Here is an 18054-nt window from a genome sequence, read left to right as displayed (position 1 = left end):
CCAAGAGTCAACAGGCGGCGCTACATTTTTGTCTGATTTTACACTGTTTTCTTTGGCCACGTGAGCGCAACAAATCAGTGGAGTGCAACCATGCAACACGCTCCTCCGAACTTTAAAATAGCGCCCTCGATATTCTCCGTGGCACCCGGGCAACTTCTAATGCGCTAATGTGGGCCGGAATGTGTCAAGTATATCGATTGAAACCAGTGAAGGGAGGAAAAATAACAAGATTCGATTTCGGAGCACATTTGGCACGCCGCGCCGCGCGGAATTTGTGCCAGTGCAGGATTTGCACGTTTGCACACGCTGCGTATCCATCAGTCGTAACTTTGAGTGTTACGTTTAAAAAAAGACTAAGTGAATATGCTAGTAAGTAGATTATTTACAGTAAAGCTGAAGTAGTTCAGTGTATTTTAATTTCCAGGAGTTCTAAATAAAAAATTACTGATGTGTACATAGGCACTTCGACATAAGCCAGCCTCAGGCTCCGGGCATACCATTTTAAGTTGTAACTCAGGCAAGCCTACACTGTACTCGTACACATAGCATATACACTGTAGTTGGCGTAGTGCAGATGAGTGGCTCGTTTACCCGGGTTTTAGTCCGGCTCAGAGATTGTTAACTTCCTTCTGCTAAGAAATACGACGCACTTCTGAGCTCAGCTGATATAAGATGCCATGCTTGCTTCCTTCTCTGGGAATGCTATCAATGAATGATGGCCTCAAGAACTGTAGCTAAAAAGAAAGGTTTATTCCAAGGCATGCGAAAGCGATCAGCAAGTTTCGCACACCCAGGACGGACAGATGCTGAGGAATGCTCCCCAGATTTCCAAGCATACATCAAGGCGGTAGTGCAGGCCGAAGCTACACACGATCCAGGGACACCTCCCCACAGTGAGAACAACGTGGAACAACAGCCACAAAGTCGCCTTCGGTCGTACTCCGATTCCGCAGCAACTCTGTCAAGCTACAAAGCAACTCCCGTCTTGAAGACCATTCCAGAAACTACTTCTTCCTCTAAGTCTAACGTCAGGACCCGCCGTGCCTCTGTGGCACAGAGTCAAAATCTCCTGGCCAGCGATTTCACATTTTTCGAAGATGAGGAGGACGGAAGGGACATCTGGAGCTCTGTGGAGAGCTTTGACTCAGGAGATGTGGAGATCTACAGTAACTCACCCCCAGTTGGGAGGAGACAGCTCTGTAGCAAGAATGTGCAGTTTGGAGCTGTTCAGACCAGATGGGACCCAGGTTTGAATCCAGGAATTCAGGTCTTCACATGGCTTCCAAATGGAAATCGTGTAACCGTAAGTAGCCTATACTTTCAACAACAATAAACTTAAAAACTGATACTTTGGGCCCAAAAAGTGTTGCTCCCTGTTTCCTGTGCTAACCTACATGTATTTTGATGGCACAACTGTCAATTTTTTTTAGGGGGAGAATATTTTTGGAAAATGTGAAATTTTGTGAATGTTCCTACAAAAAAGCACTGACCAGCAAATGAGAGCCACACAAAACCTCTTAATTTTAGTTTGAATGTGGTGCTAAAAGGTTTGTTTGACTTACTTAAGTACTCTTCTATGCTATTTTTTACCTGTTAGGTGAAATTTTATAAGAGTTTTTTTAAATACCAAAAGCCACCCCCCCCCCCAATTTGTTGTTTTCTACATGTATGCACATGTATACCTGGTACTGTGCACCTACCCAGTTTTTCAGATTTACATGATGTACGGTACAATCAGAAGCAAAACTACTGGGAGGGGGGCTTATTACACAATCTACGACATACAGAGTAGCTTCCCTTAAAAATCAGTTCTATCTTTGCCATTATTAGCACTGAGAAAATTTAAAACCATTTTATAGAAAAAAAAACATGGTGTTCGGATGGATCACAAAGCTGCACTTTACATGGAGGTTTCCATACTCTAAAAAGAAGTTAGAAGAATTTACACATGTAGTGTAGTTGTTTCACATTTACTCTATCTGCAGCATGTCCTTTAAAATGTTAATAAATGAATACCAGAAATTTAGGGTTTTATTCCAGTGCAATGTGCTTCTTAAACAGGAAGCAGACTCATATATTTGTTCAACTACAATAGTTTTAATCCTACCGTACTTAAGAATTAAGGAAAAAGAGTTGAATACCATATACATGTACATACATGCATATACACATAGCTTCCAGCCCATTCTTTCTTTCCATCAACAAGTTGTAGGCATCTCCCCAAGTAGCCTACATCTTAAAAAGTCAGTCACCATGGCTAAAATTGGCTTCTCTATCAGTGCCAAACTAATGAGAAGATTATGAACGTTCTTTTTGCTCCACATTGATCCCCCAGTTTCACTTTGAGGTGAAGGTTAGGTAACCATTTGTTCTCTGCAGTTCCAGTTGCCTATCAAATACAAAGCTGTTTTTCTTTTTCACTCCTTCATTGATTTTCCTTTTTTTTCTCTGACCCATCACTCTGTACCTTGGGAATTAGACTTGAAATGGATAAGCTACAAACACCCTAGGATCTTGCTCCATTTCATTAATAGTTAATGAGAAAGGAGCAAGATCCACTTTAATATCCTGCACAGAGCCGTGGCTTCTGTTTACTGCTGCACTGGTTACTTTGAAGACTGTTGCTTCATGTACGGTGCTTTTGTACGTGTGCAACTTTGGAAGAAAATTAAATTCAAGGAAAAAAATTCAATTACAATGTAGTACACTTAAAGTTTGAACAAAGTACATCAAAGGACATCCAGTCAAGGATTAGAGTTCTTTCAAATACCACTCCCTGAGAATACAGTGCCTTTTAGTTTTACTGAACACTTTGCGTTTATCTAGAAAACATTGTTTTTAAATTGACAAAACATCTTCCCTTACATGTAGTCAGCAGAACATTTAGAAAAGAAACACTGGAAAGTAAACTCAAAAGTAACCTCGCATTCCATTGGCAGTGTCAACAATCCAAACAATACCAAAAAATATACATGTATTATCAAAAGGCCACCTTGAATCAGAGTCCTTTCTTGGTAAACACCAAATGAGGGTCCAGACAGTCTGTCAGGAGACTTTGAAATAAAACCCTTGGCCAACTTGACTGATAAGCTGGTGATAACCCAATTAAGGTTAACCATTATGTACACAGGGGCTGAGTTGAAGTTGTTGAGTTATAACATGGAACAAATAGTTTTGACTTGTTCCTACTTCAGAGGTTTAATATAGGACTTGTACTGTATACCGGTATGTAGTATGGTACATGTACAAAGATCAGAACCTGAAAAGAACTTGTGCAGGACTTGTGAGTTCTGCTCTAATTTTTCATTGTACATACCCGCACATTGCTGCTTGATAATAGGTTTGGATTTTGCAAATTGGGGCTAAATGGGTCTAACAAATTTAAGAGCATCAATCATAACTTTTGCTGCAGCGACGTTTGCACATGGAGGTACGCACATGTACATGTAGAAAGGACTCAATGCTGTTTTGTACAGGAATTAATAGAGATTTGTAAATTTCTCCTAGATTCTGTATTCTGAAAAAGTACATACGTGTACAGTATATGTGCAAATTATGAGTGTACGTATGCATTGCTTATTCGCATTTTCTGAATCTGTTCTTACTGGCATCTGCACCTACACATGTACACCTCACTCAAAGTACATGTACAAAAAAATGCATGCCCAATTCTTTACCAGTATGTCATCTGAACAAAATTTTCAGCTGAGCTACTCATTGTGATTGTACATGTAGCTGCACCATACCTCATAAGCAAAGCCCCATGAAAAACCAATCTCTTATCAAAACTGCCATTCCCTTTGGCAAAAGCCCAGTGTAACAAAGAGGTGAGGGGTACCGATTCAACCTTTACTCTCAAGAAAAACGAGGGATTTGTAGGACACATATGGTACGGTACATGTAGTTCCATCCCCCCCCCTTCCAAGTTCACCGACAAACTTTATAGTTTCCATCCTGGTATCATACATGTATGTATGTACTTACTGTACCTACACAGGTTGGATTTAATGGCCCTGTGAGCCTGAGGCAAGTTCTTAAGGCAAATGTGATACCTGTACAATCATGCCATTGTGTGTGTACAGTGTATTTTTGCAACCATCTCGCAGAACCCTTCCGCTGCATCATGCACCGTACTCCTTCGTTTTCACCTTTTTTTTTTTTTTTTTTTTTACTTTTTTGGCATTTACATTGGTAACAACATTTGTAAGATAATCTAGGGAAGCTGGATGAGGTACAATTGTTTTCTTTTCCTTGCTCTGTGGACTACATGTACATGTACATGTACATGTACGTGCAATGTACATGTACAGTACATATAAAGTACATGTACAGTACATGTAAAGTACATGTACAGTACATGTAAAGTACATGTACAGTACATATAAAGTACATGTACAGTACATGTAAGTACATGTACAGTACATGTAAGTACATGTAAGTACATGTAAGAGTGCAACTAAAGGCCTACAGGTTCTTACCGTGTCTGCTAAATCCAAAGAACATTTTTAATCATGCACTCAAAGTGAATATAAGGCATTTGAAAAAGTGTTATTGTCCTTTGTTGCCAGATTGTTCTCACAGAAACAGAAGGAACAAAGTTTAACAGTTCTAGAATGACGCATGTTTTGTGATTTCTATTCAGATGATGAGGAGTCATGCCAGATGACATCTTTGTATGTGTACAGGCCGGGTAGTACATTGTACAATGTGTTTAATTTCTTACAGTGTATGATTCAACATGTCCTATATTATCTGGAGGCTGTTGTTAAGCCTTTTTTTTGTCCATAATGTGTGCACTACAAAAAATCCAAAAGTTTATTATTTTTGCTTTTTTTAGTTTGAATAGATTCCTTAGTTGACATGATCTGCTGAATAGATATTGTCCCTGTTGGGCAGTCATAGTTGACATCAACTTTGACACGCCAGTGTTTAGATTACCTTGTCGAAGGAGCCCCTGAAAGTGATCCCAAATAAAACGAAACTGAGTCATCAGAAGTGATTTTTCATATTTGGGGCAACAGACAAGCTGGAAACTCCCAAGATTTTACCTTCAGGAATGATTGCGCAGTTGTAACCAAAACGCTCCAACACTCAGAAAGTTTGTGTCTGTACCAAGAAATAAAGTGCCTGGGGACTGAGAATTCTGAGTTCATTTTCTTGAGTTGCTGACTTCAAGGGTTCATCAACCATCAGAGAAATTGGGACACTCTTTAAATCAGTCCTGCGAGGGCCATTTTGTCAGTGAGAGGTGGTTTCACTGTTTCCAACCACCACATCTGGGAGTGCACTCCAAGGATTTTACGGGCCAAGAATAGAACAAATTTCTTGAATTGTGTGGATGTCTCCAGTGGATATGGTCACCCAACCTGCTATGGTCCTGAGTTGTCTTTATAAAATTTGGAGCAGGGTCATCTGAGCTCATAGTCATAGGAGCAACCAGCAGCTGTGCCATCAGCACTCTAATTCAGACTTTTCAGAGCTCTTTTTAGTACCTGCGGCGTATACGTTGATACCTCTCTACATGTACATGCAATTATCTCCGGATACCAGTTACTTTTAAGGCTGTTTTCTATCATGGCTGCCCATTAAAGGTAAGGAATTAAATGTAGTATTGTATTTTCTTTCCTCCATCCCCAAGTTTTCACTAGTGTGTACCTGTAACTTAGCCGTGGCTTGTCCAGGTTTCATCAATGAGGATTTAGAAAACCATTTTCTGTATTGTCAGACATACATGTACCGGTACATGTAGTAAATTGAATTTCCACCAATAGTAGCATGTGCTTCATGGTGATGTCCATGTACCGGTAGCTGTTTCAAATTACATTTAATGCAGATGACTCAAAGTACATGTACATGTAAGTTTATGTTCCAGCTTCACTGCTCCTTTGTACAGTTAATTTTCTGCATTAGCCAAATTTCCAGTTGGGGGACTGGGATGGTAATTTTCTTTAGGCGAAACAAAAAATTAGAACTGTGTTTCCTATTACACTGACAAATAATTTAGGGAGGTTGGTTGGCTAAAATACTCTTTTTACTGTAAATGTTCATAGCCCCAAAAATTAGGGTCGGATGATGGTCTGCATTTTTTGTTTGGGAGAGGGCACATGTATTTGTACCACATGTAACTCAGCTTCGGATTAAGTACATGTACATGTGCACATCAATATTACATATCAGCACCATGCTTGAGTAGTAAAATTCAGACACGCAAGAGCCGTCCATCTCATGCAATCAAAATTAAAACAATGCAATGTACCTGGACAATTAGGCTCAGGGTAAGGCACCATAAGTTTTATATTTTATTGATTTGTCAAGTAAAAAGATGTACATGTAGGTTTCACATGTTTTTCTAGGTTGGGTTGGGTAACCAGAAACACAGCTATTTTTTTTGTTTGGCCTTATTTTTTTGGGGGGAGGTGTGCCCCACCCCACAGGGCTACACTTGTCAAACATATTTTGGCACTGTACATGTACATTGTACACTGTAGGGCCCACTGAATTTCGGAGGAGTAGTGTAGATCTTTCCCTAGTGACTGAGGCACATTTATTTGGAATGTACTGTACACTTTCACCAGTGTCCAACACTGTAAATGTATGTTCTTCGTAATCTGAACTCACAAGTTTCAAATCAATTGTCAAAGCATGATCACTGTGTTTTTGGCACCCAGAATCCTGTATGGGCCTATAGATGGGATGTGTCCCTCAGTGTTTCGATAAACTGTGAACCTGGCTTCTGAGGCACCTACTAATGAAAAGAAAAATCTGCTGCTGGCTGTAAGAAAAATGACATCATCCCGATTACGCTACTGGCAATCATCCCTACTATGCCACTGGCAGTCGTCTCGACTTCACTACTGGCAATGTTCCTTCCTAAATAAGGCAAAACTGCAATCAGTTAATCCAGCCAGTACCATTTCAAAACAAAATAAACTTACCCAAGGGAAAAATCAAGACTACCACACCTGTCCACATTCCGAGCCCCCAGCAAAAATGAATTGTGCACCTGTTGATTATCAACCTCATTGTCTTGCTTTTGTGTTGGGCTATTGTTCAGACAAGTGCTATTTTTCCAGAGAGAGGAAATGTCCACATCCCGCTATTCACCCCCCCTCCTTAGAGGTCTGTTGAATTGTGGACCCACCATATTTGGAACCCCTCTCTGAGTCTTTAACTTGTTCAGCAAACATTTTGTGTGTAAATGTATCTTGAGAATGTTTTGTCTGTATTGCCACCTGAGCTGACTAAAGAAGATTCGGGTTAGGTTTCACAATGATTTTACACACCCTGACAATGGTACTCATCATACCCCTGTAACACATGTTTAATGCTTCAAACTTCGAGATGCTTCATACACATACATGTACATGTGTTCCCTGTTGAGTTATTTCCTAAACCTTTCTAGTTGTCGATTCATTAAAGGAATATCCTGACTACCAGTGCATACATACATGTGTATTTTGTTTAGCACTGAGTAAATATTGGAAGGAAAAATGTTGGTTCTGCCATGTACAGTTTGAGAGGCAATTTTTACATGTTTGTTAAAAGCAGTTACATGTACATATAGAGTAGTTGTTCCAAGTGGATCGTTAACATACCGTACATGTACCTACGCTCCAGATTGGATGTCATTTATCTTGTACACAATTTCAAGGAAGATCCATGATAATAGTAAAGCTTTTTTTTAATATAAGAAAAGAGGATTGTACTGATGCAAATGAAATAGTTAAAGAGAGCGTGAGACAAGTCTGTTATACCATGGTACAGATAGTCATAATTGAGTTAGAGGTTAGAACTCAATTTTGTTGCATGGAGGTACATGTACCCTGTATGGAACATGTACAGCTTACATGTACATACATTTAATATTTGAAAAGAAAAGTTCACTTGAGCACCTGTAACAACCCCTTCTTTGGCAAAGGATAACCCTTCAACGAATACAGTGACACTGTGAAGTGAATTTCCAACATGTACCAAAATTGTGTAGAATGCTATCCCAAATAGTAGTGGTAGCAGTAAGGTTTATTATCTTTGTGACCAAGGGCCGAATGGTGAAAGATTTAAAAAAGTATTACGGTACATCAAAAGCATATACACAGTATGCTCTACAGGAAGATGACGGAGGAAAAGGAATACTAATACATGCAGAAAAGGGGATAGATGGAGCACTGAGGAAAGAGAATTGGAGAGAGAGATAGAGAGAGAAAAGGGGGTAGTGGGCACGTCTTGTAGAGATTTTAAAGCGCAGAATGAAATATGTGTATTATTATGATATGCCATATATGAAAGCTAAAAAACAATATGTTGCACTTAAAGTTTTTTAAAATCTAGGGTAATTGTGTCCAGTACAGCAGTAAAACCCTGAATGTTAAGGAGCAATTGGGTGAAACAAAAAAGGATTACCAACCATCAATTAAGTGCCAGTACTGCTGTCAGATTTATTTGGGTGATGTCAAAGGTCGGCCATTTTTCAAAGTAGATTCCCTTTACGTTTGCCTGACGCTGGCAAGTTTTCCCCCTCAGTGGTGGAATAACAATTTCAGCTGATTTTCTCCTGGGGCACCTTGTTGCATGTGTACTATACATATATATTTTTGAAGAAAATGTGGTTAATTTTGGAAGTTTTCTCCCGGGTTTCAAAAAGGAGTATTAAGGGGGTCAATCTAATTTTACAAAATTTCAAAAATAATCTGATCCTGCTTTTTTCTGACTCAAGTGCAGGCTCCTACAGTCATGATTGACTTCCACATCTGGAATTGTTTTTTTATTGATTTATCCGTCTTTTTTTCTATTGTACTAGTAGTTTCTAAGTTTTACACACGTATACACATACTCGCACTGCATACTTTTCACATGTAAATTTAGGTGGGTATGATAATAGAGAAGAGAGAAGTAGCAGTCTCTCTTGAGGAAAAAGTTTGATGAAAATGTTACAGCATTGGTTTATCATCTACACCTATGTCTTAGACGTTTTGATTAAGATTTTGTAATTCTTTTGCATTTTGAGAAAGCCATGTTTTCCCAGAGAGGTGTTTGATTCAGTGGGAAAGTACATGTACAAGTTTACCGTACCACTACCGACACCTCACATTTGAATAGGCAGGGGAAACCCTGGTAACGGTACATGTACATGTATACATGTAAATGCATACATGTACATGTCTTTTCATACCTGTTTGAAAAAATGAATTGTATGCTGATTAAAACAATGTCTCCAGAAACTTGTGTTGACAGTACTAGTACATTTTTTTTTTCTGTGGAAGGACCGTGGACATACTGTACCTTACAATGTATCAGGCTACATTTACCCTGTAAACCTGGGAAACTTTTCATGCAGTTTTAAAGACCGTGATTTTAGGAGCTACTGGTATGTCCTCTTTCCCATTCAAGCAGCAAAACTTTTGTTGGTGATGGCATTGGGATGACAGTACAACTGGGTGCATGTGCAATCTCCTTCTGGTGTTCGTCTCAGTACTTACATGTAAGTTTTGGAATAAAGGAAGCACAACTTCAATTCTTCAAGCTTTGCAAACTGTTCATTTTGAAGGCCAGCATTTCTATGCATGCAGACATTCTCTCGTTAATTCAAGCTCCTTTTTCTGCAAAGGGAATAGGAAATCTAACATTTCAATTACCGTACATGTACATGTAAATCTCCTCATCCTTGTCTCTAGGTTAAGTGGGTGCAGAATTTGTGCATGGTATTTTATCTAACACAATGCTTGCAATTGTCAATAATGACAGCTTGAAGCTTTTTTTCGGTAGGTTAGGTTTTAACCCCCTCCCCCCTTTTATTATCTGTATTTTAAGCCCTGTAACCAACCACCATATTGTCCATACAGAATGGGATTTGCTCTGCTGAGCAGAGTCTTAAGGTCTTTGCAAAAGTACATGTAGGCCTTGGATTCTTTGAATGTTTGTGTAACAAATTTCACATAGATATAAATGTAATATTGTTGACTACACTAAGAATGCTAACATGTACATGTAGGTACGTTGTACATATACATGTAGTATACCTTACAACTTCTTATGAGAGTTAGATCTCAGAAAATAAAGCTGTGAATGTTTTCACTGGTTGATTTGTCTGGACAGTGCTTACATACTTTTGTGCCAGCAATTTCAAGAATTGGACAGAGTTACTCAACAGGAAGATAGCAGTCATAATCATTTAACAAAACCAGAAGGGAGACGGTATTTGGGGGAAAACGTTGGGGTCATTATTATTTACCAAAGTTCTGACCCCCCTCCATACTTTATATTTCACCTGTTACCGACTCCCATTGTGCCCCCTATTCAGACCTCTCATTGGCCTGGCATTGATCCCTCCCAGCTTTGTGCCATGTCCCTCATTGATCAATTCTCCAAACAGCCTTTTGCATCCAGGGTTGATCTCTTCTTTGTTCCATTGCGCCTGTCCCATTGTGCTGCTCACTGAAATCCCGTAATTTAGAATTAACACACTCCAGTGACAAACATGTTTGTGGCTCTGTGGGGTTAATATACTGGGATAAAATGGATCTTTTTGTCTTCTTTTTTCAATTTTAACCTCTTAATTTACATGTAAACAACCACAATTTTGTCTCTGTTTAATTACCAAGTGCTAAATGGTAGAGCTCACAGAGATGGACTTGGATTGTTTAACCAATTTTTAAAATGCAATGCAGCAATATGTACCTATACATCTGCCAGTAGGTGCTCCTAAAAGTGGTTCCATGTAACGCTGATCAACATACATGTACATGTATAATAAAGTATGGATAAGAAAGAAATCACTTGACAGACACTGTGTGGATACGAAGCCTTGGAAGGTGACCAAGTTAACTGGAACTACATATACAGGTGCATGTTAGGTACTAGTACATGTACAGAATGGATAGTCTGTAATGTTGCATAATTCCTATGCCACAGGTGCACCACAGAAACTTTTGCAGTAATGTTCATGTGTCCAAAAATTGCTGTGACACTAATCCAAAAGTGTGTCAGGTCAATGAGCTACATGCTCTATGCTACACTCTATTTATAGAGTGGCATGCATGTTGTTAAATTTTATGGAGTCAGTAGCGAATTCAAATGCTGTCCCATTAGGACATATGCCTATGGAAGTGGTGGCAGTAAGGCCTCCTATTCTGTGTGGGACACAAAAGGGATAATCCTGGACATGCCAAGTAATTTTCAAACCTTTATGACGTAATTGAAGTATTGTCTTAAACCACTGTGTACAGTAGTTTCAAGTATGCACTGGTACCGGTACACTGATGTACACATGTACATGAACCGGTACCTACATACATGTACATACACATGTACATGTAGGCCTACATGTACATGTACGTACATGTATGGTACACTGTACATGTACGGGTACAGTACACAGTACTTCATGTACAGTACATGTGCATGCCATCATCTCATGTGGTAATCATTTACCAGTAACAAAGCCTCCCTACTTTTGTTTCATCATTTTGCCATACCGGTACATATGTATACCGGTTAAAACCATATAGACACCATGCTACAGTACTGCCGTGCCGAACTTAATTAAAATTAGTGCAGCAGTAGCAAGACAGTAGCAGAACTTGCCTTAAACATCAAACTTTAGTGGAACAGTACAGTGTCATGCCACTGCCAAGAATGATAATATCATGGCATACCCTGTCGAGCTAGAGGGCTAGAGTTCACTAAACATTGTGCTATTGCCATGCTGCACATTAAAAAAATGAATTATTTGATTTCTAATTACAGGATTTTTAAATTACATGTACAGGTATGTATGAGTTCTGCCAAGCAGTAGTGCAGCGTATGGGCCCCGAGCTGGACCAAGGGGGGCACTGTTTTCTTAGCAATGGAGGCTCCTTTGGTTGGCTCCTTCTCTGGTTCACAATTGTCACAGTCGCTTCGCTACCAGTATACACATGGCAGGTTTCCTAATAATGTGGACCGTAAATAATGTTCAACTTAGGGGGTTCATTTTTCCGAAAGAGAGCAGCAGTGAATTAATTCCCAATGTCTGATGTAATGAGGGAAGTCATGGCTGATATCTGGAACAATGATGACTGTGTCCATCTTTCAACTTAATTGGAGTTTAGTTAATCAAAGTCTTAAACGTCGGCATTTTTGACAGACGTGAACAACCTGTTGAAGTCCAGGCCAATAAAATTTACCAAAGATTGATAATCCCAACGGTTATTTTACACAGATTTACCGGTATATGTGGTGAAAGGTGATAATATTTACACATATTAAAACCATAATTGTGAAATTAAAAATAACTCTCACAATTAATCGGGAGTCGCGAGCGTCATTCGATTTTGTCACTACTGCCAAAAAAAAGCTAGTATAATCCAAAATGGTGTACAATGCAAGCTTTAAAAAAGAGTGCAAAAAAGCACCCCCAAACCACCATCATTTTACGACTGGACCAATCACATTTCCTTCAAGTACGTTTCTGAAAACTGCAGTCCAAAATACCCCTTGTGGCAATTTTACGGCTCCCGTCATTATCTCGTGGTAACGTTAGGGAAACGTTTCGCTACATCGTTGCCTGTTTGACCTTTGACATCAACACAGATAGGGCACCTTCTTTTTCATTCGATATTCATGAGCCCCTCCATTAGAATGGCAACGTTCCAGGATATTTCTCCTCAGACCAAGGTTTTTCGAGAGAAAATTGGTCATACTGAATGATATTTGAAAGAAAATGACGTCCGAGACATAAAATAGGATTCATGATGAAAATCTAATACGCAGAGTTAATAATTTTAATGTAATTTTCTGCTGGGATATCTCCAAAATAAATGGCGAAATGAACATTGTGCATGGAATTTTCAAGCACTACATAAAGCATTTTCGGCATTCTCGAACGTCATGCATTTTTTTGTCAAGATTCTCGAATGTCATCAAAATTCTGTCAAATATGACTTTTGCAACAAACATACTGTACTCATTGTACATTTTTGATGCAGCCAAACTTAAAGATAATTTTCGGTGGTTGAAAGGTAATGTATTAGACGGCATATATGCTGGTATAGTGAGTGCGGTTACAAACAGTAAGAGAATGAAGAGAGCCAAACGTTTCTCATCATTTCCTGTCAATTTTGTACTCTTTTTTTCATGGCTTATATTTTTTAAAATATAAACTTACTTGATTTCTTATGTGCTTTAAAATACATCTGTTGAAAAATATACTGAATTCTCCTTCTTGTTGAGAGAAGTTTTAAAATCAAGTCCTCTGGTGTAAACACTTTGACGTAAATTTTTAAATGAATTCAACTCCATTTGATTTGCACTGGTAGCCAACCAAATGTCCACAAAATGTACAAAGTATGCCTAAATTATCCCCAAATAATCATTTTTATACATTTGAAGGTGCTAATTTGTATTTTACATGATCAAAGTCACTCTTTTAGAAGTTTTGACATGCGGAGTGGCATTTTGGTCCATTTTATGAAGACCATGTCACATACATGTAGCGGGCCTACCCTGTACCAGTATATACTGGTATCAACAAATTAAAGATATCCAACCCACATGGCTCTTTTCAACCAATAAGGGGATGTTTCTGCCCACCTCCAGGTCAGTGCCCTTCGCAAATCAATAAAAACAAGAAAGCCCAGGAGGTTGTTTTTCACTTGGCTGGCTGTAAGATGTGCTTGGTCCTTGGAGTGAAAGGCGATGAAGGAAAAATAACATGCATCCAGGCTCCAGTAGGATTATAAGATCCAGCTAAAAATAGACCCTCGCCTGTCGATCTAGTGCTAGGGACAGTGATTAATTAGTGCCACATGTAGGTACTGTACAATGTATGTACATGTACTAGTACCAGTGTTTAAAAGACATAGGACCATGTCTGCTGACTGATTCTAAAACATGTTCTAAATAGGTGTAGATTGACTTGAGTCGAGATCATTAGGCCCTGAAGCGTAGATGAGGTGTTAACCAGAAATGAGAAGTGATCTTGAAGAAAAAAGATTTTTCTTGAAAATTACATCTCACAAGGGAGGGGAGGAACAATACAGGAGAAGATTTGATACAGGGAGCAACAATCAACCCTAAGAGTCCTCAATCCTTCAACTGTTGGAGGACTCAGGAAAGCTAGGTTAATCAGTTCATGCTAGAGGACGTGTTGACCTCCAGTAATTTTCTGTAACAGTTACATTATATACTCAGTTCCTATATTATAACGGAAACTCTGTTATCGCGGTATTGGAAACTTTGAATTTTACGTTGCCACTGAGATCCCAATTGGCAATATTCTCCCAGGTAATCAATGAATTATGGCCTTGGGATAAGTTTTACCGAAACAGAGTGAAAAATTATGCATGTTTCCGTAAGTTTTGATAATTTGTAAATAAAGAATGTAGGATATTTTTCCGAAATTCGTAAATTTTCCTTCACCGTGTTTGTCACTAGGTACCATCTATCTCTTTAATAGTTATGTCTAATACCACCCGGCCCCTGGATATCAGTTGCTGGGTTCCCTTACTGGTACCGAATGTCAATTCGGAAATGGCCAAATGTGTCTAAAGGCAGATTGTGACCGCAAAAGTGCCCATTTTTTTTGAGTCAAAATAAGAACTTCTCATGAGGCAAATTTCTCTTTTAAAAATCTGGCCCTCTCTGCAACCAGGATTCCATTGTTAATCTTTACCCCAGGGAAAGTGTCCTTAGCTATATGTACCAGTACTATCAATGACGCCATCCATCAACACACCTGGGGTGGCCAGTCCAACCTTCTGCCAGATCTACTTTTCCACAACTACCATGTGCCACCAACATGTGGACTGTCTAATATTAGCGATCCTCCCAGTCAACATTGTGCATGGTGTGTGTGCACTATAGTTGGGTTTACATGTACAGGTACATGCATTTACTCCAGAGCAATGCACAGTACATTGAGTATGTGTACTCGGTACTGGTCTGAAAGCAATATATTTTTATGTATCTTGCTGGGGAAACTTGACCAGAAAAATATGATAATCGTGGCTTTAATTAAAGCATTATTCAAAGGAATCTTCCGTTGAGTTTGAAGTGTAGTGTCCTCTCATAGAAAAGTACATATTGATTGAATGGAATGATTTGAAAACAAAAGACACAAAAAGCTAGAAGGCAAACTAATGGAGGCCATTTTTATAAGCTGGTGCACAGATTTTAAAGAACAAATTACCAGACTTTTACAAATTAAAAAAATATTCTTCCATTTTCAAATCTGAAAGGTCAACTGATCTGAGTACCAACTTTTAAAAAACACTTTCCCTTAACCCAGGACCAATCACCCTGACCCTGGTTCCTCATAATGTGTGGCATTAGGGGCGCTTGTAAAGTCTGGGACCCAACAGACGGGAAGTATCATCTACTGATGAGTTAAAGTATTCCCTCCCGATGATCATTGTGTGAGCAAATTTGGTCAAAAGGGGTTATGTTGAACCGACAGATAAGTGGCTGCAGACTTGAAGATTGATAATGCATGTCAGCGGGAATGAAAATCAAAATAAAACGTAGGCCTTTCAAAACAAAATTGATTGCTTTGTTTGTGGACTTTACAAGGTGTCCGTGGGTGATTACACAGCAGCTCAAATAATAAATAAAATAAAAACAGTATTGCTTTATAGAGCTACATGTACATGTAAAATAAGCTACCAAAGTTTCTTAGTATCGTTTGTGTCCAACAACTTGTGAAAACTCACAAAGGCATTTAATGTGTATGAAATAGACCATGGAGGAATGTTTTTCTTCCTCCATGAATAGACAAAACATCGATACGATTGTCTGAAAGATAACGGTATTTTGGAGTAATATCTGTAGAGATCATTTTGTTCAATGAAGAAGCGTTCTGACTGCAAAATTTAGTGCATACATGTACCTTTATCTGCCTTCTCAATTATGGAGCAGAACTCTGACGGCGAAGTTTAGTGTACCCTTTGATCTGCTCTCCCAATAAGGGGCAGAATTTCGACAATGAAGTTCCTGTATGTACTTTCATCCTTCACGTACCCAATGTATTTGGCAATGTCAGCACCATCTACACTGTATGTTCGCAAGAAAATATACATGTAGTCCAACTTTAACTTCGTGATCAATTACCTATGAGATTCGTTGAGGATTTGTGAACGATTTAAGTCAGAGTATGAACACAGGCAATTAAGCATCACTTTTTTCGCATACCGGTACATGTAATTCAGTTTCATTTTATGATATATCGCATGAAACACCTTCTTCCATATGGCATAGTGTTATTCATGCACTTGCCAGGTTGTTTTCATGCATGCGTGCTGAGTAAGTTGTGGCCCACACAAACGACTCCACAACTCAAAGTTTTAATGTAACTCTGGCAATTGAGCACCAATTTGATGGATCAAAGGGGGAAAATGTGGTTTTCTAATTGGTCAAAATGGAATGCTACACTAGTTTTGAGTGCTAGTATGAAACTGGACGTGTTTTAAGAAAACTATAGGCAAAGCCCACTTGCCACCCGGTCAAGCCAAGGTCAAAACCATCAGCGGTTTTGTGCCAAACTTGTAAATCCCCTGAGGGCCACAACAGTAGCTGATAAGAGATCCTCAGAATCCTGGTTCGACCTGCCAGAAAACCTGAGTTCATGCTGTTATAAACCTGAGTTCATGCTAGTAAATGAGAATTCTCGGCATGTGCGCTGGGAAAACTTTTGCGAGTGTAAAGCGCACCCCAAATTTCCATTACAGTAGACCGGTATCGATCATTCTTTGAGCCTTCGGGGCAATTGATAGGGAATAATTGTGTTGGCATTACTGTCTCAATTTTTTGGCTCTTCTTACACAGCTTGAGGAATTTTTCAGTGGACGTTAAAAGTTTTAACATTAATTTTATTTAAATAGTTTAGGTCCAATGATGTGGTCCGGCAATTGAAACTCAGACAGCAGACACTTTTAATGATTGTTTCAGACATCCATAAAAGAATGAGTCCACTAAGAAAACGAAATTTGTGATACCCAAATATTTATTATTCCTTCAGCAAACACCAATTTAAGCAATAAAATGAATGTCAAAGTTGTTGCTACTGAATTGTGCATGAAAACATTTAAACCAGTTAAACAGTGTCTGCCTGGCTTTACATCACACCAACAGTGCCCTCACCTGTCTTGAAAAGCTTGGTCAAAAGTGCACTTTATCCCACTTAACTCCAGAAAGATTTCAAGCAGATTTCATACATTTCAGAAGAGTTTAATCATGCACAAAAAAGTCATTCAAGGAAAACTTCTGACTATGTACTGTGGTAGTAACAGCAAGAGGTGTTGTACTGGTGAAACCGTCATGGCAGTATGTGTCCAGCTCTGGCTGGATATTAAGCCGCAGTCAAAGTTTCCATTTGATCGGTGGCAGAGCTTAGTAGCCTATTTTGTCACTTTTTTCATATTAAAATACTGGTAGTTCTATGGTATTCAACTTGATACAACTGAGAAAATGGTCGTATGGTTGAGTCATTATTGGGTTTCCCTGAGAACCAGCATGTTCTTTTCAATAAAACCTGAAATTGTAGGGATCAAATGCAGTGATGTTATTTCTGACCACAAAACTACAATTGAAAATCCACCCTCTCGACTTCGAGTGGGACATATCATTGAAAGGCATGGGGCAAATGTACATGTATGTCACGTTCTCCTTGAGTGGGTCGCACATGTCCCAAGCATTTGGTATATCTGTAGAGATGATGAAGCCACTGATGAGTAGTTTATCTGTGCTTCTATTTGATGTTTTACAAGCATTCAGTTCATGACACAAGAATGTTTGAAAGCCTGCTGGAAATCCCTGAAACTGTGGCCTTTATTTAGTTATTGGCTTGTCAGTTGATAAGTGTGAATAATCTGACTTGATCAGGCTTTTATTCAGTGACTGTTGATTGCACCAGCTCCTCTGCTGAAGAGACCTTGGGAAAGCAATTAAGCATAATATCAGATCTTGATAAGACACTTGGGGAGTTTTACTACCTTTTCTCAACTACTGTGGAAGACCGGTCAGTATTTGACTCCTCTCAGCACAAAGTTAAGGTGATGAATATCCCCAGTGCCCATCAGAAACCCT

At 39.0% G+C, this 18054-nt stretch overlaps 1 protein-coding gene across 1 annotated transcript in view; it reads left to right on the top strand.

Annotated features, from left to right (window-relative positions):
• Positions 1–247: 247 nt before the first annotated feature.
• The window catches only part of LOC110985084 (uncharacterized), a 131073-nt gene continuing 113266 nt past the window's right edge, over positions 248–18054 (top strand). Inside the window, exon 1 of the mRNA XM_087146172.1 lies at positions 248–1303. Coding sequence (XP_087002298.1) covers positions 713–1303 — 591 coding nt within the window. The 5' untranslated portion in view covers positions 248–712. The remainder of the gene's footprint in view (positions 1304–18054) is intronic.

Source organism: Acanthaster planci, linkage group LG15 (genome assembly GCF_054643075.1).
Source record: "Acanthaster planci isolate LZ-2023a linkage group LG15, COTS_SCS, whole genome shotgun sequence".
In the NCBI taxonomy this organism is placed as follows: domain Eukaryota; kingdom Metazoa; phylum Echinodermata; class Asteroidea; order Valvatida; family Acanthasteridae; genus Acanthaster; species Acanthaster planci.
The sequence above is the reverse complement of the archived record's forward strand: the minus strand, read 5'-3'. Positions and strand labels throughout refer to the sequence as shown.